Here is a 27,170-nt window from a genome sequence, read left to right as displayed (position 1 = left end):
CTGAAAATCACTTTTATCCAGTCACCCACAGTCCACGATTGCTTTTCTTTAGCCTACTTTAACCTTGTTCTTTTCTTTTTAGGTGTTAATGATGGCTTTTGTTTGGCTTTTCTGTATGTAAATCCCATTTCTTTTAGGTGATTTCTTACAGTTCAGTCACAGACATTGACTCCACTTTCCGGCCACTTGTTTCTCATTTGTTTTGTTGTGCATTTTCTGTTTTCAAGACATATTGCTTTGTTTTCTATCTTGATGCTTTGATGTCTTACTTGGTCTACCAGTATGCTTCCCTTTTACAACCTTTCCATTTTGTTTGTACTTGGTCCAGATTTTAAACACAGCTTACTGGGAACAACCAACATCTTTTGCGACATTCCACAATGATTTATCTTCTTGAAGGAGTTTTATAATCCTCTCATTTGTTTCAACTGACATATCTTGTGTTGGAACCATGATTCATGACAATCTGCTTTGTGCAACAGCTCTCCGAGGTGTAAGCACTCTTTTTAAACTGAAGAATAATTAGCAAATCTAATCTGCTGCAGATGTTTTGTTTTTAAACTGCAAATTACAGAGTGATTCCATAATTTTTTCCTCAGATTTGAGTGATTACATATTTTTTTTCTCTACTTGATCTAAAAAAAGCAATTGTGACTGACCACAACTATTATATTTGTTTCTTTTTTTTATTGTTTCTTAATGCCAGAAGGTTGACATTTTGAAAAATGATAGTTTTGTGGCATGTCTGTGATTTATTTTTTTTCTACAAAATTAAACAATTGACAGAACATCTTCCAAGAGTGGTGATTCCATAATTTTTGCCAGGGGTTGTATATGTTCCCACTTTAGTATTGGCTAACTATACATGGAGTTGTCGGGTTATGGAGATAAAGACTCTATAGGCACACTTAATAAAATGACTGTAGTTATGTCTTCTGCTCTGTACAATATGCCAGCCTCCTTCTACCACATCCATCAATTAAAAAGTGACGACCAGTGCTGACCAGGTATTTTAAAGCTGATGGGCCGGTCTGTGAATAGAAGAAGTATGCAGATTGTAGTGTGTGTGGTACTGGTATAATCCAGGGTTTTAAACACTCATCACTACCAGTTTGAGAAAAGCCAGCCAACTGAAAAAAGCACAGAACCTGCAGTTATCTTGACCATAATGAAAGTGCCAAAAAAATTAATGTAAATCTTTCACCGGGCATCACAGTGATGCAGCTGGTCGGGTTGGTGCTGTATAGCATGATGGATTATGAGTACCTAAAGTTATTCCTCTGCTTTAACCCCTGCCACTTAGATTTTTTGCATGTTCTTTCTCCTACCTCCCAAAAACTTGCACAGTGGCACCAATGTATAATGTATAAGGTTTGAATGTGTGTACCCTGGGTTCAGCTCTGCTTTAGCGCATGACCAGAATGTAAGTGCAAGTAAAAATGTATAAATAGATGAGTAAATACTTTCCACCTCTGAATTCAACAAGATGTTACAAATTACAATCTTCTCGAAATAAAAACAAATTTCCCATGACTAAAAGGTTAAAAACCATTGACATAAAACATAGACTTGCAAATGACATTGTAGAGATGTAGCATTAAGCAGCTAAATTCATAAACAGCATGACTTAGTTTAAAAATAATTGATTTATTCTTGTTTTAATGAGTTATCAAGCTCATATTGAATTCTATATTTTTTTATAAGACTGCATCATTAAACTAGTGTGGCTCATTAGCACATGCTCTTCAGTAGTTGTTTTGCTGTAATTCATCCTTGTGCTGAGTTTATCCTCCTCTGTAACATAAAAGCTATTTAGCTGCACCGCTTGGTTAACCATTAGCCAGCATCTGTACCTTCTGCTAAATCGAGTGTTTGGGTAATTAGCAGCCTAATTGACTTTTTACTGTTTATTGATTTTACTGCAACCGTGCTGACCGGCTGCTTCAGAACTTGTTTGAAGCATGTTGTTTAATCTGATTTAAGTGTCGATGTTTTCCATGTACAGTAAAGTAGATTTTATATGAGCCATTTTTTTGGGACTGTGCTCGATATAGTGTTCGATTTTGTGTCAGACCTGACAGTGTGGAATGAAATACACAGGGTATTAGTAGGGAAATTTACACTGACCCTAGTTTGTGTGTGAAATAGACATTTTGACTGACAGATTGATTGACTAGTTAACTAACCGCCTCCCAAACCGAGCTCACTGTGCTTACTATAGACAGAAGCATCATTAAGGTGGGTAAGAAACCCACAATTATTGTAAAATTGGTCATTTCTTGCAGATGATTGAGGTTTATTGAAGTTTTTTTTTTATTCAAAATTATTTACAACATATTAAATTCCTAGTTGGATTTTCCCCAACACGCACATCTCAGAAACCAAATAAAACTTGTCTGATAAAAAGCTTCCTAAGGATATACTTGTATTTTACAGGCTCTCTAGCAGTCCCTCTTCCTCTTGACCAAATTGTTTCTCCCAGTCATGGCAGCTGGTAAATAAGCATTGTAATAATAATTTAATTAATAATTTTGACAGACTTGACATTTTCTACCATTTATAACAACAATAGTAACCTTATAACTCTTTTCTAGCCTGGTCTCTTAGGATTACATTCTTATGCTCTTCAGGGAGGGTGTTTTATTTACTTCTTGTATTATAAAGAATGATCAAGAATGCCACCCCAAGATCTACACCAGAGAATCACAGCAGTGAGACTAGTGCAACATTTTTTTGTGTTGCGATGTTTTTCCCCTGCAGAAGAACCTCCTGCCAAAGTGCACTCCCATTTACACCCACAAACGCCTCACATTTTGTCTCCAATCTTAGTTCTACTTCATTGCGGACCAGCAGGAGCACTAAATTACACACTGAATTAAAGAGTGAATTAAACTCTTTACTTAATGGCTCATTATGGAAATACACACTCTCAGCTGATGGCTTAAAAGTACACTCTCTAAAGCCTGAACTGTATTCATATGGAAATCCCAACCTTTTATTAATTTACCTCATTTGCAATATGAAAGAACGCTGTTTACTCCACCAGATTCCTGGGAATGTTCAGTAATAACTCCTAGCATGAGTGTAGGTACATAAAAGAGTAAGTAATCTGTTTAGGTTTTTTAGTTGCTAATTGCACAGATCAACAGAGGAGGCACAAGAAGTTTAAGCTCAGAACCATTAAGGTCAGAAATACACTTCGTTTGATTAGCTTGTGGTGGTGAACTTAAAAAAAGTGATGTCAGAAAATAAAAGCCATGGACTTTTAAACAAGACAAAGTAATAAAAATAAAGCAATGATGTTTACGATGATGCCTGAACACATTCTTTGTATAGATCCAATCAGTCTTTGTAACACTGAGTGTGATTATATACACAGGTTACCTTTAAAATGTTGAGTTTTGGCAAAATTCTAATCACCCGGTCATCTCTGATCATCAGGTTACATGTAAGTCATGTACCTGAACCTTCTTATCCAACATAATTGCCTGACCTTAAAATGTATTTAGTAATTTTGTTTTAACTAGGTGCAAATCTCCAAAGTCATACTCTTAAAATCTATAAGGGTGGAGTGATATTCATGCCTATGGTTTTAAAATACAATGTTTTACAAGATTATGATCAGGTGTTCACATACTTCTGGCCATATAGCGTACGCGGCCGTGCAGCCATAATGAAAATATCACTGCTTGCTCATCTCTCGCTCACACAATTGTCAGTTTATATCCAACCTTTTCTCACCTTCATGCCCTGATCATGAGCAATCTGCTGAGCTGCTGCTGACCTCCCGAGCAAAAAAAAATCTCTGCAATCAAGGCTGGTGTTGCCAGTTCATTTGCTGAAGCGCTGCTACAGTGATGGATGGATCATCCCACAATTATACATAAGTATTGATTTTGTTCCTGGAGGTCTTTACAGGTCAGAAGTGTGTTCACACCAGTGACAGATACAGACGGGGGCAAATATTACAGTGAGCCAAACATCGGAATGTGGACAGTTTGCACAGGAGCTGCACCGGTAGACACTGAACTCTGATCACTGAATAGAGGTGAAGCAATCTTCTTAGTCAGTTTGGTTTATGGAGGAAACATTTCCATCATTGAGCAGGATGTGCGACAGATCCACTTACACATTATGGACCTCCAAAAGTCCCTAGACTGCAATTTTAGACAAAAACTGACTGTGCCTCACAGTTTATCCATTCTACATTTACTCATTCCTTAATTCTGTGAATGAAGCTATCCCACGCCCCCTCCGACACATGCGCAGCATGCCATATGCATCTTATCACCTACACTTGACGAGTGCAGTGCAGCTCAGCGTTGTGTACGGAGAGACACACCCTGAGAGCACTCTTTTCTAATCTCTGTGCAGGCGCCATCAATCAGCCAGCAGAGGTCGTAATTGCATTAGTTATGAGAGAGAGACCCCATCCGGCTTAGTCCCACCCATATCTGAACAACAGGCCAATTGCTGTTAATGTGGCCGCTCAGCCTAGCCGGCAGGCAGAGCTGAGATTCGACACGATGTATTCGAGGATCTGGTTCCAGCATGTGTTTTTACCGCCACCTGAGCGCAATACCAGTCTTGGGATTTTGGACTGACTGGAACATTTTGGTACCACAAAAGGTAAGAGGCGATTTTAAAACTTACCACACCACCAAATAATCTTAGTTTCTGTACAAGTATGTGGACACCAGATCATGAGCTAAAACCATTAGCATTGATTAACTGTAATTAAAATATCAGAAATATGCGCTTCATAAGTACAATAAACTGTAGAAGCTTTATTGGGCACATATGACACTTTCACACTGACAAAACAAAGCCTGAAAAGAAAAAAGAGAAAAAAATAATAATAACCCCACATTTTATTGCACTTAAGTTATAAGAAAATAAAAATTCTAATAGACAATCCCCTTAAGGTTTGTCTGTTACACCAGGCAGTTTAACATGAACTGGAAAAAAAAGAAACAAACACCTCCATCTGATTATTTTAAACCAGATCATAAATAAAATAAAACAGGAGAAACTTTTTTTTTTTTAATCGTAATATACAGTGTTAAACCAGCTTCACAGTTCAGCGTGAGTGTGACTCGGAGAATGAGACGAACGGGCTTGGCTACGATCACGCTGTGGCGTGTTTTTCTCCTGTTCAGAAAGAACGATGTTAGTGAATCCGACTCCTGTATGTCTGTCAGTCCGATGCGTTTCTGGTTCCTGTTCCAACTTATTAAAAACGACTAAATCTATCCAACACTTCCCCAACAGAACTTTTGTCCCAAGGAATGTGTGAACAATTTTAATTTTTTTACCACACACACACACACACACACACACACACACACACACACACACACCCACACACTCGTGACTGCCCGTCGTGGAGAGCTCTGACTCTCGCCGGACATCGATTCTTGCTTTTTCAGCCTCGTAGAGGCACATTTGGCTCAAGTTTCAGTGGCAAAACAAAAAGAAAGTCGGTCTCCATATCTTTTACACTGTGTCTTGTTTATTTGTTTAGAACTTTTTAGAATTTAGTCTGGGACTAAAACGTCACAGCCAGTGAAAAAAAAAAGTCCCACGTGACTAGCAGCATTTAAGTTCAGTTTGGCCACTGGGAGAACAGCAAGGGGGTGAGATTGAGGTTTTCAGGGGGTTTACAGATACAAAAGAAAATCTCCCATGAAGCACCAGTACTAAAAAGAGCCAACATGAAGGTTTTGCGCAGCTTAGGATAAAATGATAAATGGAGAACAGCATCAACAAAACAAATCTGATTCTAGGGTGTAAAACAGCTGTTGAAAAGAATAGTTTGGGCTAAAAATAAAAGGTACACACTATTTTACTCACACATAGAACATGACAAGAACTGTTTGGAGTCAGAAGCTCTATTCTGAGGTTTTGCACTTCCACTGGAGCGACTAGAGAGGGTCTTTCTATTGTTAACAGATACATTGTGTTTAACTCAATACTATATTCTTTCCTTACTTGGTGGCTAAATTAGCCGTGTAGCCAACAGTAAGAGAAGAACAGGGCCTTCAGTTTGGCATGTGAAGGTAGAACTGAATGTTGTGATTTAAATTTGATTTATAAAACCCTAAAGTTCGTGCAAAGGAGCAAACTTCCAACTCCAAACATAACTTCTCTAAAGGATAATACGTTTTATTTTCTGGCCAAACTATCACTTCAACTTAATACTGAAAACTGAGGCTAGAGGTAACATCAGAAAGCAAAACCATTTAAAAACAAGAACATAAACGCTGATGTTTGTGAAAAACAAAGAACTGACACTTGAATTCACAGTCATGTGCACTGAACACTAAATAAATGTGTCTGGTGTGGGAAGGGCGGAGGGCGGGGGGTTAACAACAAAAACAAGAAGGTTAAAAAAGGAGGCTGGTGTGTTCTCACACTTTTACTTTAGTTAAATTCTCACCTATCAAAGCTCTTTACTTTTAACTTAATACCTGTGTGCATTCTCTACCAGAACCCATGATGCAGTGAATCTGCGGCTTTCTCTCTTACAACATGCATACAGTGTTGACTTGTTCGATTCAGTTAAAAAAATAAAGAAAAATAAACAACGCTGTATGTTGAGTCTATTTGGGGCGTCCAGGCTTGAATCATCAAGTCTCTTATGAAGAAAGCTGCAGGAAGTGAAAAGGTTCGTTTCCCTTTTCTCCATGCTTTGGGCACATCGTTTCCAGAATGCTATGCAGCACAGGCACCATCCCTCGTCTCTCCCCCACCTCCTTTTGCAGAAGCAGGACGCCGTAAGAGGACCGCCATGACGCGGAACATGAATTGAGTTGGATGGAGGATCCAGTCATGAGGCTGTGCGAGGAGGCCCCCTTTTAAAGAAGCAGCATGTTGGATGGAGGATGCCTCTGAATGGAAGGACCAGTCTCACAGCTGCACAAAACGGCCCCTTGCTAGGTATACCCCCTTCCCGAAAAAAAAATTTGCGGCCACAGTCACTACGGGGCCATTTCATGTCATGGCAGGAAAGGTGAGCAGTGGTGGGACCAGTGGCAGAGCTGCACGAAGAGGCTCACGATCGGTCTTCCCTCCCCTTTTAAGTCCTTTAGTTCATTTAAGTTCAACGTCAAAGTCGAGCACAAGCAGTTTGGTCTCCTCGGTGCCGTTCCTGCTTCCCACAGCGCATACCAGCTTCACGTTGGAGGCTCTGATCCTCCAGACAACGCCGCCGCTGCCGCCGCTTTCCAAGCTCACCAGATTGCGGATGAAATCTCCCGAACGGAGGTCCCACAGCTTTACTGTGCCGTCGTCTGAACTCGTGATCACAAAATTCTTGTTGAACTGGAGGCATGTAACAGCGCTCTGGTGCTTATGGGGACCTGAAATTGAGAGTACAGAAAAAGATTTTTAGAAAATGTAATAACATAACACAAAGAGGCTTAAAAGAAAAAGTGCAAACAACGTCTCTAAAAGCAAAGAGTCCCATGTAAAAGAAACCCACTGAAACTTTGATGCTTCAGCTGAACCATTTTAAAATTAGCAGAGGAATCCAGTCCTGGAATCTCAATGATTTCCACTAGAGTTCTTTTTCAGTGACTGAATGACTGAAAAGAAATATCTGTATGTGCATTTTTATGTTCCTATTTTCCTAGGACTTTTGTCTACCCAGTAATGTTGTTGCTTTGTGATGAATAATGAATAACAGCTATTAAAGAATTCAATAAGCAAGGCTAAGGGTCTTGCTTAAGAGCCCAACAGCGGCCAGTGAACAGCTAGCGTGCTTTTACCAGCCACACGAGCACCTTTAGTGGAATCGTTAACCTAAACACTTCTATTTGACTGCGTAAACAAATTGCTGCTGTATGTATTGGCACCACAGCAAATAATGTCACACTGATATGTAAAAGTGTGCGTCAGAATAAGAACATGCTGTTTCGCTACATAATGAGGAGCAATCATGTAACCATGTGACACAAACAGATCACAATCCCCTCCTTTAGCCCTTCTCTATATTCCTGTTTCGCACTACTTATTAGTCTCTGATCACTCAAACATGTTCAATGGCTTACAACACATAAAGACGACAACAAAAATGCACCGTTATGTTACAAAGGGTTTGTTGTGGCTGCTAAACACATAGATGGCAAGCTAACAACACTTGCACGTAGCATGCCCCTGAGGCAGTATACTATTCTGACAGTATTTAGTGTAGTTGTAATAGTAATAGTGGTTTGGGACGAGGCCCATGAGTGTAGTGGGGAAAAATAAACAAACAATAAACAGTTTGTGTTTCTATTTACCCTGCAGCGTCTGGAGACACTGTCCGGTCTTTATGTCCCAGATTTTGACGGTGGAGTCAGCGTTTCCTGACACCAGGATGTTGTCCTTGAGCTCCATGCCACTGGTAAGGGACTGATGACCCGTCAGCGTGTGTATGCAGTTTCCCGTTTCAACATCCCAAACGCGAATGGACGTGTCTAAAGAACCGCTGACCACGTGGATGCCGTCAAACTGTGAAAGCAGCAACACTTACTTAAAGTTCACATTTTATAGTGATTATTTTTTACTCGTAGCTCAGAAACAAATAGGAAAACTGTCAAAGGTTTATATGTAGAATGTATTTCATTCAGATTTAAATGCACTGGCAATGTTATGTATCTAATCTTTTTTTTTATATAAACCTCAGCATGAGAGCCCGTGTACCTGTAGTGAGTAGACGCGGTTGGTGTGTCCCTGGAGTGTGTGTAAACACGTCTCGGTTTCAGGATCCCACACTTTGACCATGAAGTCGTACGCTCCGCTAACAACACGACGTCCATCGTACTGCACACAGCGCACCGCCGCTACGTGACCCATCAGCACATGGAGGCACTGGCCTGAGTCGATATCCCACACACGCAGTGTGGCATCTCTAGAGCCACTCACCACCCTGAAACCGAGACACACACACACACACACACACACACACACACACACACACACACACACACACACACAAACAACATTACAATTCTGAAGTGCTCAGCAGAGTGTGTTTCAGCAGGAGTGATCAAAACATACACACACAGGCAAAAGAAACAGGGAGACAGAACCTATGCATCTGTGTGTGTCTTCTGTGTGTTCAAAGATTAATAGAGGGTGTTTTATTTATTTGTATGTTTAAGACGTGTGTGTCATTTTATGGCAAGATGGGTAATTATGTTTCTGTCTGCTTATTTTATATTGTCTTTATATTTTGGGAGCTGGTGTAATCTGTGCTCCTTTGGTAGTATGTAATAACCAAGGAGCATTTTAATAGCCTTTTCTAACTGTGTGTGTGTGTGTGAAATAAATATAAGGTCAAATCACAAGTGTAACATTATGACAGTCTTGTTTTTTAGTCTGTTAACAATCCAAATTACACTGTATACACTATATGGCCAAAATTATATAGACACCTGAGCACATGCCCACTATAAATTCCATCCTAAAACCATTTGCGTTCATTTCCTCTGAGAAGGCTTAACACCAGATTTTGCAGTTGCTCCTATTTTGTAAACAGTTGCACACAAACAGAACCATAACAGAACTGAATCCAGATGTGTATCATTTCAATACAAACACATACGCACCTTTTCTCATGGAGGTGCATGCAGCGGACGGTAGACGTGTGCCCATACAGTGTGTGAATACACTCGCCCGTCTCTGCATTCCACACTTTCAGAGTTCGATCTGTCGAGCCGCTGATTATAATGTTATCTCTCATCTGTGAGGACCAGACGCCGCCGGTGTGTCCAACCAACGTCCGCAAACACTTCACAGACAGAAAAAGAGAAAAAAATTAAACCTCTGACTGCATTGGGATTAGACTGGACAATTATCAGAACTGATGAACTGTATTACTTACATAAACACATCGTTTTGAAACCTGTCTAAAATAATATAACAGTAGTGTACACATTTGGGTAAAACATCTAGTCAAAGACATTAGAATTATTGTATTTTTCTTAAGCACCGTCAAACAGACAAGATGAGGCTGAGACTCTCAGTGACCCCCATGTTAATTTAAATCCAGCCAGCCATAACCGCTTGAGCAAACCCACACTTTATCTGTAGAAGTGACAGACTGGATCCTGATTGCAGCAATAACAAAAAACTGTTGCGCTCGCCCGTAAGACCAAGGACGGTTCCTGACAGATTTAATTAAACCGTATACATTTCATTTCCCGAGTCAAAAACGCTAAGGTGAGAGCGGGCCTCTGTGTCAACCAGAATTTTATGACCCAGACAGAACCGCTGGATCGAGGCTGATAAAAAAAAAATCTAACTTAAAAAGTCAAGCGCCCTTTCGCCATTATGAAAAACAGCGACGCATCGTTAATCTGTGGAAATGATGCCCAGCCCTTCAGTTTCACCTTCCGACTGCTTAAAACGACTAGAACTTATTATGCTTCATCACTACATGACTGAATAAAAGAGTAACTGATTAGCAGAGCAACCTAATAACACGTAATTAGTAGCCATGATTGTTTTGGTCAGGATGAGGAGACAAGAAAGGAGAAATAAACGCTATAAAAGATACAGAAGACAGATGTGGTTGAACAAATATAGGTCTGGCCGATTTCAGGGGGTTTATAACTCATTAATTACCTAAAAACAATTTCACTGCATGTATCACTCAATCACTCTTAAAATCCTAACGAGGTTCTAATTAATTATGGTAAGATGGTTCATTTTACAAAAGAGGTCTAGTGCAATTGACTGCATTCAGATACTGTAGTGCACTTGTGTGCTCTTCAAAGAATTAGATCAGTCCAGAAGTAAGTGGACACCTCAAGCTAATGTAGCTCTCATTGCTATGAGGTGTTTAAAGCAAACAATATCTATAGACGTATACAGACATACTGTATATCTATGTGCAATATCTACAGACGTATACAAACACATATCTATGTGTAATATCTATAGACATGTACAGACACATATCTAGGTGCAATATCTATAGATGTATACAGACATATATCTATGTGCAATATCTATAGACGTATACAGACATATATCTATGTGTAATATCTATAGACATGTACAGACATATATCTATGTGTAATATCTATATACGTATACAGACATATATCTATGTGTAATATCTACAGACATGTACAGACATATATCTATGTGTAATATCTATAGACGTATACAGACATATATCTATGTGTAATATCTATATACGTATACAGACATATACCTATGTGTAATATCTACAGACATATACAGACATATATCTATGTGCAATATCTATAGACGTATACAGACATATATCTATGTGCAATATCTATAGACATATACAGACACATCTATGTGCAATATCTATAGACGTATACAGACATATATCTATGTGCAATATCTATAGACATATACAGACACATCTATGTGCAATATCTATAGACGTATACAGACATATATCTATGTGCAATATCTATAGACATATACAGACACGTCTATGTGCAATATCTATAGACGTATACCGACATATATCTATGTGCAATATCTATAGACGTATACAGACATATATCTATGTGTAATATCTACAGACGTATACAGACATATATCTATGTGCAATATCTATAGACGTATACAGACATATATCTATGTGCAATATCTATAGACATATACAGACATATATCTATGTGTAATATCTATAGACGTATACAGACATATATCCATGTGTAATATCTATAGACGTATACAGACATATACTGTATCTATGTGCAATATCTATAGACATATACAGACATATATCTATGTGTAATATCTATAGACGTATACAGACATATATCCATGTGTAATATCTATAGACGTATACAGACACATATCTATGTGTAATATCTATAGACGTACACAGACATATATCTATGTGCAATATCTATAGACGTACACAGACACATGTCTATGTGCAATATCTATAGACGTATACAGACATATCTATGTGCAATATCTATAGACGTATACAGACATATCTATGTGTAATATCTATAGACGTATACAGACATATCTATGTGCAATATCTATAGACGTATACAGACATATATCTATGTGTAATATCTACAGACGTATACAGACATATCTATGTGCAATATCTATAGACGTATACAGACACATATCTATGTGTAATATCTATAGACGTATACAGACACATATCTATGTGTAATATCTATAGACGTATACAGACACATATCTATGTGTAATATCTATAGACGTATACAGACACATATCTATGTGTAATATCTATAGACGTATACAGACATATATCTATGTGTAATATCTATAAACATATACAGACATATCTATGTGTAATATCTATAGACGTATACAGACACATATCTATGTGTAATATCTATAGACGTATACAGACACATATCTATGTGTAATATCTATAGACGTATACAGACACATATCTATGTGTAATATCTATAGACGTATACAGACACATATCTATGTGTAATATCTATAGACGTATACAGACATATATCTATGTGTAATATCTATAAACATATACAGACACATATCTATGTGTAATATCTATAGACGTATACAGACACATATCTATGTGTAATATCTGTAGACGTATACAGACACATATCTATGTGTAATATCTATAGACATATACAGACACATCTATGTGTAATATCTATAGACGTATACAGACATATATCCATGTGTAATATCTATAAACATATACAGACACATATCTATGTGTAATATCTATAGACGTATACAGACACATATCTATGTGTAATATCTGTAGACGTATACAGACACATATCTATGTGTAATATCTATAGACGTATACAGACATATCTATGTGCAATATCTATAGACGTATACAGACATATCTATGTGCAATATCTATAGATGTATACAGACATATCTATGTGCAATATCTATAGACGTATACAGACACATATCCATGTGTAATATCTATAGACGTATACAGACATACATCTATGTGCAATATCTATAGACGTATACAGACATATATCTATGTGTAATATCTATAGACGTATACAGACATATATCTATGTGTAATATCTATAGACATACAATTGTAGTCAAATAAAAAGCTCAGTGACATTCGACCTTTGCCGATGCCTTTCAAACAAGTCAGTATGTTAAACTTCTGCCTGGGTCACATGCCGGCGTTGCAGTGTGGAAAAATCTAAGAGCAGCAACAGCTCAGTTCTAAACTTTGTCAAAGCTTAATAGCTTACTCAACCACAACAGTGGACCATTAGGCAAAAATCTCTCTCATCCTGACCACACCTACGCTCCAAGTGTTACCAGGCCTTTAGAAACTGTACAGTACACGTACAGTTTTTAACCACATGCAATATTTTATTCTACTTAGACTCCCTTTTTCTTTTGTCAGTCTGTATTGTAATTTCATTGAGCTATTTGTTTTATTTCTTTACCCTTGTTCTTTCTCTCCACCCGTGACTCACACTGCACCTTTGGCTGATCACCAAGTTCTTTACATGCAGACTGCAGCACGACGCAATCTTCCACCCACTGCAGGACACACACTATGTTAACGCTGACTACGTTTTTGCCATCTATCATTGGCGGCTGTTATTCAGCGTATTTTTACTCATTTGTATTTATTGGACAAAGCACAAACCTGTTATGTGCGTTCGTGTTACTTACTGTTCGTTTACCTTTATTTAACCTTACATAATGACTACAATACCAACAAGTTTTTAAAACATCTTTCTGTGCCTGGTCTCACAGTGTCTCAAGTTCATTCTTTTTAACGACCGTGTTATCTTGTTAAAGACAACATTACCCACGATACAGTGTAGGTTTTGATTCAGATCCATTAGGTTATGAGATCAGATTAGTGCTGGGTATAATGATGCTGTTTGACCTCCCAGAAGCACACACTGCAGTGTCTCAATTAGATTTTCTGTATAAACCTCCTGCTTCATATTATTATGCTTCATTAGTTGAGCACTAACCTTGCGACGGTCATCACAACATGCTTCCAAATATTGCTGAAAGCTTGCAGTCCTGACTACAGTCCAAGCCCAACATCAAGAACTGTTTATATTACATCAGTCAAACATCAGGGCTGTGTCCCAAATGACAAAGTAAGCACTATTTGTTTAATGTCTTAAGTCATGAACTGTTTACTCATGGCTAAATTTATTACAAAAACAAGATGGTTTTTAATGCAGTGCCGTCTGAGAGATCGACCAATGCAGTAACACACACCAGAGAGGATGCTAATCGATCACAGGGCCTCAGCCATCACCCCTAGGCACAGCCTACTATGCCTGTCTGTTAAGACCTGACAGGCTGACAGCACTGTCAGGGAGCCAAACCCTGGATCCCAGTGACAGTTGGCCTGCCACACAAGTGCCATGGTCCAGCCTTTTGACATTAATAATTCACCAAAGCAGAGAAACTGCTCTTTGTTCACGAATAAACATAGAGTTAAAGTTGTTAGTTTTAAAATCGAACACATTGTGAAAAAGGTATGGTCAGGATTCGATTGTAGTTCAACCTCTTAATTGCTGAACTACAATGGCCCAAAAGCAACCAATTCATCTCCTCTGAGGTTCAAATGATTCTTGTTAGCAGCAGAGAGCCACTTCATCCCAGTTTCAGATTTGAGTGGGGAAAATTCCAGGTGCTAGAGCGAGCTGATTCACTCCAACTATGTTTGATCTGCTGTCAGTTTTTTACAAAAGCAGTTGAAGATAATGAAGGTTCACTGCACAGGGCGTTTAATGAGCATTGCACACTTATGTGGGAAAGGAATTTCAACTATTCAATGTCGGTGACATGTTTCAGTCAGCTTTATCTCTAAATAACCCAGAGAGAGAAAAAGAGAGTGAGAGGGAGATTGACTCACCTTGGGAACTAGAAGACCAAAAATAACAAGTATAATATGATAGAAAATTAAGAAAGCATGGCATACACACACTCCCACGCACACTGCAGCTTTAGGTTTATCGGTGGAGGATGAAAGCTGGCATTCACATGTCGAGATGGATTTATCGATTCTGATCAGAGACTGTTCGAGGCACTCAAACTCCAGGGTTTTATGGCACTTAGCTGATGGAACACCAAGGTCAAAAAGATGTGATTCAGAATGCAAGGACTGCATGAAATAAATCTCAGATGAACAGAAAAGGCCTTGGCCTGCATTGATTAAAAGAGGAACAAACACACACACACACACACACAGAGAAATGGATGGCAACACAGTCTATTGAACTGGTGGACCAGGACTGCAAACTATTAAAGTTTAAACATGTTTGACTTGTTCGGCTAAAACGATGAAGCCTTGACTTGTTCTCCCATCACAGTCAATGTGAAACACAAAGAACAGACTATGCTAGACTGAACAGAATACTCTAGTGCTCTACAGGTTTACACCTTTACTAAGCATCTGTAGGAAATGACTTGAGTGTAGTAACAGATTATTTTAATACATTTAAAACTAAGAAAGCACACAGTAAGCTATGTAGAAATGAAACCATGCAAAACATGCATTTATTGAGAACCCTAATCCCTATAAAGCTCCATTTGACTAGAATTGTTTTTGGATTTCTAGGAGCATTTCAGATTTCACTACCAAATGTGCAAGTGACCCAGATGAGAACTGAAAATGTCAGTTTCCATGTGATATGTGCTGCTTACACTGTCTGTCATTAAGACAGATCTGTGTCACATCCAAAGGAATCAATCGGATTCGAGTCTCTTTCATATGCAGTGGGAACGTAGCTTATTTTTAAACCACCAAACACACAGAGGCACTTTAAAATGCTAAAGACTAGCAGTCTAATAACAAATTATACCCCTGTTCTTTGCATGCATAATCCTAATTTCATTATTAGCAATGTAGCGCATTCAATATTTCTTAATTTATTTTAATCTGATTAGACATATACGCTGTAATACAACGTGTCAATCATATAAACCATGCAGGCAATGATGTAAGAGATTGTTGTAGCTCTAGCTAATTGGCTTATAACTGGCTATCTGTCTGACAGAAGACATATACATGCAAAACACACAGGATCTCTCACAATATAAAATCCATTAATTAGGGTTCTCACTAACACCATCACCATAGAATCACCATAGATAACCATTTTACCACCTTCATGTGCTTAATATTTTAACCAGAGCCTTCTGTTCAAGTAGGTTTTATGTGGTGAGACATGCTGATTACAGGTCAGAGAGAAAGAGAACGTCCTCTACGACAGCAGGGTGACACAGTGGAAAGAAAACACACCTACGCAACACCTAGTGCTACAGGAAAACTGCCAACACACAACATACACACAGAAAGTGTACACAAGTGCTCCTCACAAATGTGTGTGTGTGATTTTTATGAAACAAAAACACAGATTCAAAGGAGTGTTATATTTCGGAGAACCGAAAACAGAATGGCGTAGAAAGCCAAAGGCAAGAGTAGCGTAGGCTATAAATAAAGAGGGCACACACATACACACTTAGGCGTGATGGTGTGTAAAGCCCCTGAGCAATGAAAACACTCAGTCCTTATTCAAAGTGAATAATTGATGACCAGTTTTTTACGGGTGAGTTTACTATCAGCTCACGGTAACAGAAACTATTAGTGCTCAGAAGCAGAGCACAAAGCGACATGACACCGAGGTCCCTGAAGATAAAGATAAAGGAGGGAAGAGTAATAGATGATTAACACTCCTAAGACTACAATAGAGACAATATATGTTAATGATTTAAAAAAATAAAACAAATGCAGAACAAAAAAAAGTACTAACAGGATAGGAAAAGCAAAAGCTGAACAGAGAAATTAATCAAATAAATATTTTGAGATTTAATAAAGCTAAAACTTGTAATAAAAAAAATAAAGTGAAAACGTGTAATAAAAAATAAATATGCATAAAAACTAGAGAAAAACTAGAAATGCATTTTCTCCCCATTTTCCTCCCGATTTAGCGCACTCAATTTTGTCTTCCGCTGCTGAGAGATACCAGATTGCATCCGAGGAGAGCACGTCGCTGTACACGCCTCTTCCGACACGTGTACAGCCTCCTCTTCTCACCAATGCATTCTGCACAGGCGTCTCTTCCACCAATCAGGGTCCCTACACAGCGTAGGAAGAACCACCCACCCACACACAGTCCGACCCCCACCCTGCAGATATGGTGGCCAATTAGTATCAACACCGAGTTTCAAACCGAGGAGTTCAGAAACTAGGTGCTGGTGTGCAAGCGGAATATCCTGCCGCGCCACCTGGGCGCCAAAGATTTATTATTATATAGACGTTGAGCGTGGGTGTAATAGCATTCACTGAGCATTCAGTTAATAGGTGTCTCACTGGTTAAGGGGGGAGGGGTTCCTTATCTCAGTATGTATAGATGTGTTATTCTGGTGGGGCTGATGTGTAATCAATTAATTAAAAAAATAATATTAAATAATGACAAAATAAAATATGAAATAAAAGAGGGTGGATTAATTGTTCATTTTAAGGAACTTAATTAAAAACGACAAATGATGAAGAAGGCTATTAAACGTAATTTATGATAATGCCTAATGGGCTACATTTGGGAAATGAAGTATCTGTGCTTTCCTACACATCAAAATGATCAAACTCTTTAAGTGGAGCATATTTTATCTTAAGTTATATTGTTTCTTGAATTATTTACTTAAATGTACAGCATTTAGCAGACCTAAATGCTTAAAGTGACCTACAATTGTGGCTGTGGACAATTTACGCATTTAAGGGACTTGCTTAAGGGCCCAAGAGCTGTTGGATGAAGCCGTTGCGGTGGAGCTTGAACCAGCAACTCTCCAATTATTAGTCCAGTACCTAAGCCATTTAGCTAGTAGGTAGAGAAGCAAGCGTTTTCTTATTTTACTGTGCCCTTTGCCAATCAATATTTCTAGTGTGATAAGTCACATGATGTTAGCGACTCAGGTCATTGCCTCTATGTTCAGTAACAGCCATGAACTTAAGACATCACAGAGAAGCAGAAAGTACTAGTAGACAACGCATCAGTAAACAAACCCGGTTGAAACGTCGAATCATTTAATCGACTTCACGGAATTCCTTCATGAAATAATAAAAAAAAAAAGTGAGAAACATGCTAAAATAGACTGACCTTTCCTGTGACGGCCGACCAGACCTTAAGCGTGTTATCAATCGACTTCACGGAATTCTTCCATGAAATAATAAAAACATGAGAAATATAGGAAAATAGACTGACCTTTCCTGTGACGGCCGACCAGACCTTAAGCGTGTTATCATCTGACCCGCTAACGATACGATTTCCACAAAACTGCAGACAGGTAATGACGTGATCATCGTGCCCTTTCAACACCTGAGAAAGAAGTAAGAGAGACCCAAAAAAGTGAGAACGGAAACCTGAAAAAAATCTCACACTTTCGAAAAGATAAAGCCCCAAAGATCCAGACTTATACTTAATCAGGATCAATTTGTGCTTCCTATACATGAGAAGTGAAACAGATATAGGATAAGTGCTGTTCATAAAGATTGATCACAACAGCGCAGAAATAAAACTCTTGATTAGATAAAAGAGCTGTAAGGGGGGTGGAGGGGGTGGCCTAGTACTGCAGCAGTGTGTGTTATCTGCTGAGGCAGCAAATGACACAGCATCTTTCTAACATTAGAGACAAATCTGCAGTCAGTTCACTCAGCAATGAGATGATGCAGCGAGCGGCGTTTGCTGGGGTTCCATTTGTCAGTTTAATGAAAATCCTGACAATAATGTAACATCATTAGTTGCAGTGGCCCAAAAGTTTTGAACAACAGATAACACATTTGGCATATTAAGAGCAATTCACATCATATGGCCAAAAGTCTGTGGATACCTGACCATGACATTCCATTTCATAACCATGGGCATTATAATAAAGTTGGAAGCATATCATTTATTATATACTCATAATTTCATACACTGAGACTAAAACTCCTTAAGTCAATTATTAAAAGCGACGTCCTCATACTTTTGACCATTCAGTGTATACACGATCAAAACCACTTACAATATATGAGCACTTTGTAGTTCTACAATTACTGACTGTAGACCATCTGCTTCTCTGCATGCTTTGTTAGCCCCCTTTCATGCTGTTCTGTAATGGTCAGAACATGACCACTACAGAGCAGGTATTATTTAGGTGGTGGATCACTCTCAGCACTGCAGTGACACTGACATGGTGGTGGTGTGTTAGTGTGTGTTGTGCTGGTATGAGTGGATAATAAGTTTTTAAACACCTCACTGTCACAGCTGGACTGAGAATAGTCCACCAATCAAAAATATCCAGCTAACAACGTCCCATGGGCAGCGTCCCATGACCACTGATGAAGGTCTAGAGGATGACTAACTCAAACAGCAGCAATAGATGAGCGATCGTCTCTGACTTTACATCTACAAGGTGGACCAACTAGGTAGGAGTGTCTAATAGAGTGGACAGTGAGTGGACAAGGTATTTAAAAACTCCACTCATACCAGCACAACACATGTCATTGTCACTGCAGTGCTGAGAATGATCCACCACCTAAATATTACCTGCTCTGTGGTGGTCCTGTGGGTCCTGACCATTGAAGAACAGGGTGAAATCAGGTTAAAAAAGTTTGTAGAGAAACAGATGGACTGCAGTCAGTAATGTAGAACTACAAAGTGCTTCTATATGGTAAAATGGACAGTGAGTGTAAAAACAAGGAGGTGGTTTTAATGTTATGGCTGATTGGTGTATATACCTAGTTAAATATGCCTGTCAATTACTGTGTGGGTACAACAGATCCTTGTAGTAACTACACACAAACATGTGAGCTGCCTCAACATTACCAATGAACACAAACCTGCCAGCCAGGAATGAGGATTTTCTGCAGCCATTGTGAGAGTGACAATACACAGATTGCTATCTATTTTTGATGTTATTTTTTGCTGGGAGTAACACTCCATCTGGCTTATTTTAGCAGCGCTGTGAATTTAAACCACTGTATCCTGTCCATTACTTAACAAAGCATAAAAAACAGCTGTTACACCTTCGTTTTGTCTGCTTTTGAATACGGTAAGTTGATATTGGCTTGTTTTCAGAATCTGACAGGCAACTTTAACACAACCTTAAATAATAAATGAAAAGTATTGACATGAGTGTAATGTATGTGTTAGTCGAGCTGCTGTTCATGTCTTCTAACACCCCTAACCCCCCTCCAATTCTTTTTCACCCACTGCTGTCATGGCCAATTGTCCATCTTACTTCTCTCATCGCTGCCACCACCCCCACCCCCAAATAAGGAGGATTGAGGATGTTGTGTACCATGCGCACAGCCTCTGATTGTTTCTTTTTACCTGCCAGGGGTGGGTTTTACATTTTTCAGTATTGCATGAGGAGAGCCACCAGTGTGTAAATGCCTGACTGGCTGATAGAAGAGCTGAGATTCAAACTCTATGTATGTGGAAAGGATCTCATTAACAGCCTAATTAAAGAAATATCGGCTGGTTGCTTATACCACAATACCATAATTTAGCCAACAATGATCGTTCCCGATATACAGGGGTTGGACAAAATAACTGAAACACCTGGTTTTAGACCACAATAATTTATTAGTATGGTGTAGGGCCTCCTTTTGCGTCCAATACAGTGTCAATTCGTCTTGGAAATGACATATACAAGTCCTGCACAGTGGTCAGAGGGATTTTAAGCCATTCTTCTTGCAGGATAGTGGCCAGGTCACTACGTGATGCTGGTGGAGGAAAACGTTTCCTGACTCGCTTCTCCAAAACACCCCAAAGTGGCTCAATAATATTTAGATCTGGTGACTGTGCAGGCCATGGGAGATGTTCAACTTCACTTTCATGTTCATCAAACCAATCTTTCACCAGTCTTGCTGTGTGTATTGGTGCATTGTCATCCTGATACACGGCACCGCCATTGGATGCACATGGTCCTCCAGAATGGTTCGGTAGTCCTTGGCAGTGACGCGCCCATCTAGCACAAGTATTGGGCCAAGGGAATGCCATGATATGGCAGCCCAAACCATCACTGATTCACCCCCATGCTTCACTCTGGGCATGCAACAGTCTGGGTGGTACGCTTCTTTGGGGCTTCTCCACACCGTAACTCTCCCGGATGTGGGGAAAACAGTAAAGGTGGACTCATCAGAGAACAATACATGTTTCACATTGTCCACAGCCCAAGATTTGCGCTCCTTGCACCATTGAAACCGACGTTTGGCATCGGCACGAGTGACCAAAGGTTTGGCTATAGCAGCCCGGCCGTGTATATTGACCCTGTGGAGCTCCCGACGGACAGTTCTGGTGGAAACAGGAGAGTTGAGGTGCACATTTAATTCTGCCGTGGTTTTATGTTTTTTGGATACAATCCGGGTTAGCACCCGAACATCCCTTTCAGACAGCTTCCTCTTGCGTCCACAGTTAATCCTGTTGGATGTGGTTTGTCCTTCTTGGTGGTATGCTGACATTACCCTGGATACCGTGGCTCTTGATACATCACAAAGACTTGCTGTCTTGGTCACAGATGCGCCAGCAAGACGTGCACCAACAATTTGTCCTCCTTTGAACTCTGGTATGTCGCCCATAATGTTGTGTGCATTGCAATATTTTGAGCAAAACTGTGCTCTTACCCTGCTAATTGAACCTTCACACTCTGCTCTTACTGGTGCAATGTGCAATTAATGAAGATTGGCCACCAGACTGGTCCAATTTAGCCATGAAACCTCCCACACTAAAATGACAGGTGTTTCAGTTTCATTGTCCAACCCCTGTATATAGCAAAATTAATCCTCATATCACGAAATGGATTATAGGCAGCAAGAAAAACACAGCAGTGAGTTGGAGAGAGAGTGTGTGATGCATACAGACCTTTGGAGATCTGATCTCTCCTCTTCTCCAATTGGTGTCGATCCGGTGCTGTCGGATGTAAGCGCTCTTCCACGGACTGTGACTGAACCCGGGTTTTACCACCTTCCTCCTCTTTATGTGTAAAGGCTCGTCAATACCTGGTCAGCACAAACACTGCAGCTGTTAAATCACGTCAACATCATCTCTCCAACATATGAGACACTAACATGAAATTAATGTTTATCGACTGCTCATTTCTCTGTGCTTCCTTAGCTCTAGAAAACCAAGTGTTTATAACGTTTACTTATATGTTGCTGGATATTACATGGATATTTACATAACCTCCAATACTGGGCTTACTTGAAGATTGGTGCCCCTTTTACGCTGTAACACCCACTTCATTCCGTGTGACTGAAGGGATTGTGGTGCTGGGAAATAATTCTAATTCAATTTCTAAACGTTACAGTTTCTGCTACAGACTGGCAAACCCAGACTGACAATTTAAGACAATGATTTTACTGCTCTAGTCCAATAATACTGTGAATATCATCACTATAGCCAAAGCTTGGCATTGCACATGGTGATCTTAGGCTTGTGTGTTGCTATTAAGCAATGGAAACCCAATGCATGATGCTTCAGTTCAGTTCGGTTGTTCTAACATTGCATCAAGAGGCAAATTGACTGACAAGGACAGAGGCTTTGAGGCATAATGCTTAATGCTTAATAGTATGCACCTGTTACCGATATGTGTGGCTTAAACAATTCCATCTATCTGGAATGGGACTATAGGAACTATTGTTTGTTTGCAGATGAGAATTATCAATATTTTTGATAAACCCGTGCTGGGATACAACTGAAGAGTTAATTTTCACATTTTGAAGTCGCCCATTTCCGTTACCTTCTTCTCTGCATTTTTCTCTCCACAACAGGTTGTCCTCCGCTAGGATGCGCCAGTATCGACACGTCTGAGCAGCCTGGAGCAAATCCTTTGGTTCCAAGAACGACAAAACGTATAGAGCCAACTACAGAAACAAAGAGACCGGAAAGAAAAAAAATTGTGGCTCTGCAATGCAATCAATTCCAACAGATGAAATTCGTTCATACATGCAGACAAACAGGCTTTTGTTTGTCTGGGAAACAAGATGGCAAGAAAAGCTGGAAGTAGCTATCTCATTTTAAAGACAGTACAATAAATCTGTCATATATGAATACAAGTAGGTCAGTTGGGATAATTACATAATCATCTCACCACATTTAGCGGACACGTCATTTTTAATAGTCTTTAGTATTATTTTTTATTATTGCATATTGACGCAAGTACTGATTAAACACTGTTTCAGATGTGTCCCAAACCTCATAATTCATTTCAGGCCTGACCGGCTCTTTACTCTGGTCAGGGTCACGGTGCGTCAGGACTCCCTGGAATCACAGGCGCAATGCAATAACACACCCCAGACAGGATGCCAATCCATCACAGGACAATACACACTCACTCCTTTATTCACTGCCTAACTGAGGAGCAACACCAAGCATTGGGAGCGCTTGAAGAAAACTAACACAGACACAGGGAGAACATGTAAGGACCCAGACCGTTCTACCTGGGAATCGAACCCAGGCCCTTCTCTCTGTGCCTCTGTGACACCCCAAAGGAGTGTGTATAGAAGTGCATATCTATACATCATCATGGGACAGTCATTGAGGAATTCATGCTTGTAATGTCCCCCAACATATATAGAGGGGAGAAGGTGGGGAGAGTTAGAAGATGACATAGGAAGAGATTGTCAGGGTTGACATGAGTGAAGTCTCTATGGAATTGAGCGAGAAAGAGAAAAAGAGAGAGATAGTGTGTGTGTGTGTGTGTACCTCTTTGGGCAGTAATGAGATGAAGTCTCTCTGAAACTGAGGTTCGATCACTTGCATCATGTGTTTCACCTGCGTTGGCTCACAGCTGTCAATCAACTCATCCAGGGCCAAGAGTTTCTCTGGCCCACTCCAGCTCTACACACACACAAACAAAATACTTAAGCAATAGAACACGAGAGGGAGTGTGTTATCGCGAATAACATCACGGCTGTGATTTGGTCGCAGGCACGAACCGAAGGCGAGTGCCGTAGATCATCACAGCCGTGATGTTATTCTATTGCTTTTATACAACAGTTTTTACAAAATAAAGAAAGAAAATAAATCAAAGAAGCCCTGAATTTCATATTAAATATGCTTTAATATTGACAATACCTTCCGCCAAAAAGTAGTTCCACAACGAATATAAAGTTTAACACTACAAAGCAGACATCCCAAGTTGCAAAAACTCATTTCAGGGAGGTAAGAACAACAAGAAGAAGAAAGCAAGAACCTCCGAAGGGAAAAAAAGAAATAAAAAAACCTCTCGCACACACCAAAGGATATGGATGAAAACAGAAATACTAGGGCTTAACTAACTGTTCGCGTTACAAACACATTAATGTTCCCTACATAGTGCACTAGATTGTGTATCAGATCATGGATATATGTTCCCTACATAGTGCACTAGATAGTGAATTAGACAATTGGTTATGTTCCCTACACAGTGCGCTAGATGATTGTGTATCAGATAACGGATTTAAAACGCGACCGGGAAAAAAAGGCTGTGTCGCCTGCGTGCGCGTTTGTGTGCATGAAGCTTGTCGTTAATGGCAACGCGTCAGCGGAGTAATACAGTTGTGGTGTGAAAAGACCGTGCTGTTATCACCAATATCAGCACGTTTAGAACGCTTCTCAACCAATCAGATTGTAAGGTCGGAACTAACTGTTGTATAACAAGACTTAATCTACTTGCACCAAACATTAATAAGTGACCTTCAAAGTGCTCTGGAATGTAAGAGAAAAGAATAAACGCACTAATGCATGACCTTCACATTCCAGTGTGTGATAGTGTGGCGCAGCTGCGTGGGTGTTAGCAAAAACATCAGTGACCTTCATCAGAGAAGCTGTATCACACGGTCATCTATCATACATTAACCAAACATAATCAGTACTAAACATGTGGTGATGATTGTGTGCCGGCAAGCATTTTACAACAATTAAATAGCTTGAGTAAAATGATATAAAGCAGGGAGTCTTTATAATGAACAAGGTAATTGTTTTAATAGTCTAATATTTGGTTAATATAAAAAATAATAAGCTTGGACATGTGCAAATCTTATCAGAAGTCAGTTTTGCGATCTCACAAAAAGGTTAATTAAATCATAACTTCATCAACACAAGATTTTACTGTGATGCTCAGTGATATATAATGAGCTGGAAAGGCGTCGGCTGATGGAGAAGCACAAGTTTAAATACAGCAAATGTGTTGACTGTGGATTCTGTACTGTATTGTGCTCACAAGCACATTATAATAATTAGTTTATGTCTTGGACATAGCTTAACTACTATAATAAATAATTTAAAGTTGTACATTTCTTACAGATTTTTCAACACTATTTGGTATGAATTAAATGGAAAATTCTTTACACTGATTTGTGAACAGTGACAATAACTTGATCATCTATAAAATAATTAAAAAAGTGGCATAAGTGTTTCTTCCAAAATAAGTGGCTTAAAACAATTAAATATGTACCAAAAATGACATGCGTATGATAAGATGCAATGGGCAGTACTACTTCATACTTACACCGATCAGGCACAACATTATGACCACCTTCCTAATATTGTGTTGGTCCCCCTTTGGCTGCCAAAACAGCCCTGCAACTGAGATGCACTGTGTATTCTGACATCTTTCTATCAGAACCAGCATTAACTTCTTCAGCAATTTGGGCTACAGTGGCAATTGCCTTCGCTCCCCACGTGCATCAGTGAGCCTTGGCCGCCCATGACCCTGTCGCCGGTTTACCACTGTTCCTTCCTTGGACCACTTTTGATAGATACTGACCACTGCAGACTGGGAACACCTCACAAGAGCTGCAGTTTTGGAGATGCTCTGACCCAGTCGTCTAGCCATCACAATGTGGCCCTTGTCAAACTCACTCAAATCCTCACGCTCGCTCATTTTTCCTGCTTCTAACACATCAGCTTTGAGGATAAAATGTTCACTTGTGTAGTATATCCCACCTACTAACAGGTGCCATGACGAAGAGATAATCAGTGTTATTCACTTCACATGTCAGTGGTCATAAGGTTATGCCTGGTCGGTGTAAATAAAACCTACATAAATAAATCAGTAAGAATGTGGCTTGGTTACATTTACTCTGCTAGTCATAAAACCAACGTGAACCCACATGATCTGCACTTCACCACAATCCTTAATGCTTACAATGTTAAAAATGCACATGACTATAATTATTTCATTTAAAAGTAATAATTTAATAGTAATAATTTAGTTTTTAGGATTTACTTAAAGCCAACCCTGCCACCTGCTAGTCTTACAGCAACAGCTACCATACAAAGTAGAATAAAGGCTAGCCTGGGCACACAAGGTTTTTCTGAGACATGTTCAGGCATGTCAGCAGCATATCTTTTCAAAATGCTATTGCATAACACTACACAGCAATCAGGGCTGGGCTAAAAAGTTACAATAAAAATATATATATCCAGGAATGCTTTGCTAATGAATGAGTCTTAATCATGCTGCTCCGGTTACTACTGCCAACCCTGCCAACCCCATGAACTGGTAAGTTGTCCTGACCTTTAGCAACTGTACAGCTTGATTCTCAGGAAAATATGTGTATTTCAGCAGTAAAAGTCCCAGCTAGAGATCATTTGTGACCAGTGATGGGTGTAATGTATAAAGTAAATGATAAACTGTGTGTACACTGGGTGGTACTTTATTTAGATTTGGGATTTCAGCATATCTAGCAGGTCTAGCATCGATGGCTATCAGATCACTTGTCTATAAAATCTGATTCTCTGGGTGATTAAAAGAAAAATTAAAAAATTGTGCCATTATTTAAAGTTAAGGCACTTCTGAAATGATGTATTGTATCTGCTTTTGTCATCCTGTCCCATTAAACCACAATGCTTTTGCATTTCTGACTTCTGTTCCACCCCAACAGTCTGCCTCAATTTCACTTTTAACCACATACAGTTTATAAGTATTACCAAAGCTCTATAAGCTAACAAAACCAAGCAAACCACAACATTACTAGCAAAACAATGGTGACAGCTAAACAATAGAATAAATAGAAGATTTCCGAATCAATGACAATACAGGATTCGTTTTTAATCATTAATGAATGAACATCTCAGACGTTTTGGTCCTGTGTCAAATAAGTGAGAAGTTCAGACTTGAAAAGAATGAGGTGTGAGAACAGGTCAAACAATGTTACTGAATTATTCACGCCTGTCTAATGACTC

At 39.3% G+C, this 27,170-nt stretch overlaps 1 protein-coding gene across 3 annotated transcripts in view; it reads right to left on the bottom strand.

Moving 5' to 3' along the window:
- Positions 1 to 4,767: 4,767 nt before the first annotated feature.
- The window catches only part of fbxw7 (F-box and WD repeat domain containing 7), a 193,301-nt gene continuing 170,898 nt past the window's right edge, over positions 4,768 to 27,170 (bottom strand). For all 3 annotated transcript variants that reach the window (XM_063008328.1, XM_063008329.1, XM_063008330.1), the window contains 8 exons: positions 23,706 to 23,840; positions 22,741 to 22,864; positions 21,864 to 22,000; positions 18,222 to 18,335; positions 9,594 to 9,775; positions 8,686 to 8,911; positions 8,283 to 8,493; positions 4,768 to 7,361 (listed from right to left, as the gene is read on the bottom strand). In XM_063008328.1, the coding sequence (XP_062864398.1) occupies positions 7,093 to 7,361; positions 8,283 to 8,493; positions 8,686 to 8,911; positions 9,594 to 9,775; positions 18,222 to 18,335; positions 21,864 to 22,000; positions 22,741 to 22,864; positions 23,706 to 23,840 (1,398 nt within the window). In that variant the 3' untranslated portion in view covers positions 4,768 to 7,092. The remainder of the gene's footprint in view (positions 7,362 to 8,282; positions 8,494 to 8,685; positions 8,912 to 9,593; positions 9,776 to 18,221; positions 18,336 to 21,863; positions 22,001 to 22,740; positions 22,865 to 23,705; positions 23,841 to 27,170) is intronic.

The sequence above is a fragment of the Trichomycterus rosablanca genome, chromosome 14 (genome assembly GCF_030014385.1).
Source record: "Trichomycterus rosablanca isolate fTriRos1 chromosome 14, fTriRos1.hap1, whole genome shotgun sequence".
Lineage (NCBI taxonomy): Eukaryota > Metazoa > Chordata > Actinopteri > Siluriformes > Trichomycteridae > Trichomycterus > Trichomycterus rosablanca.
This window is presented reverse-complemented; position numbering and strand designations above follow the sequence as displayed.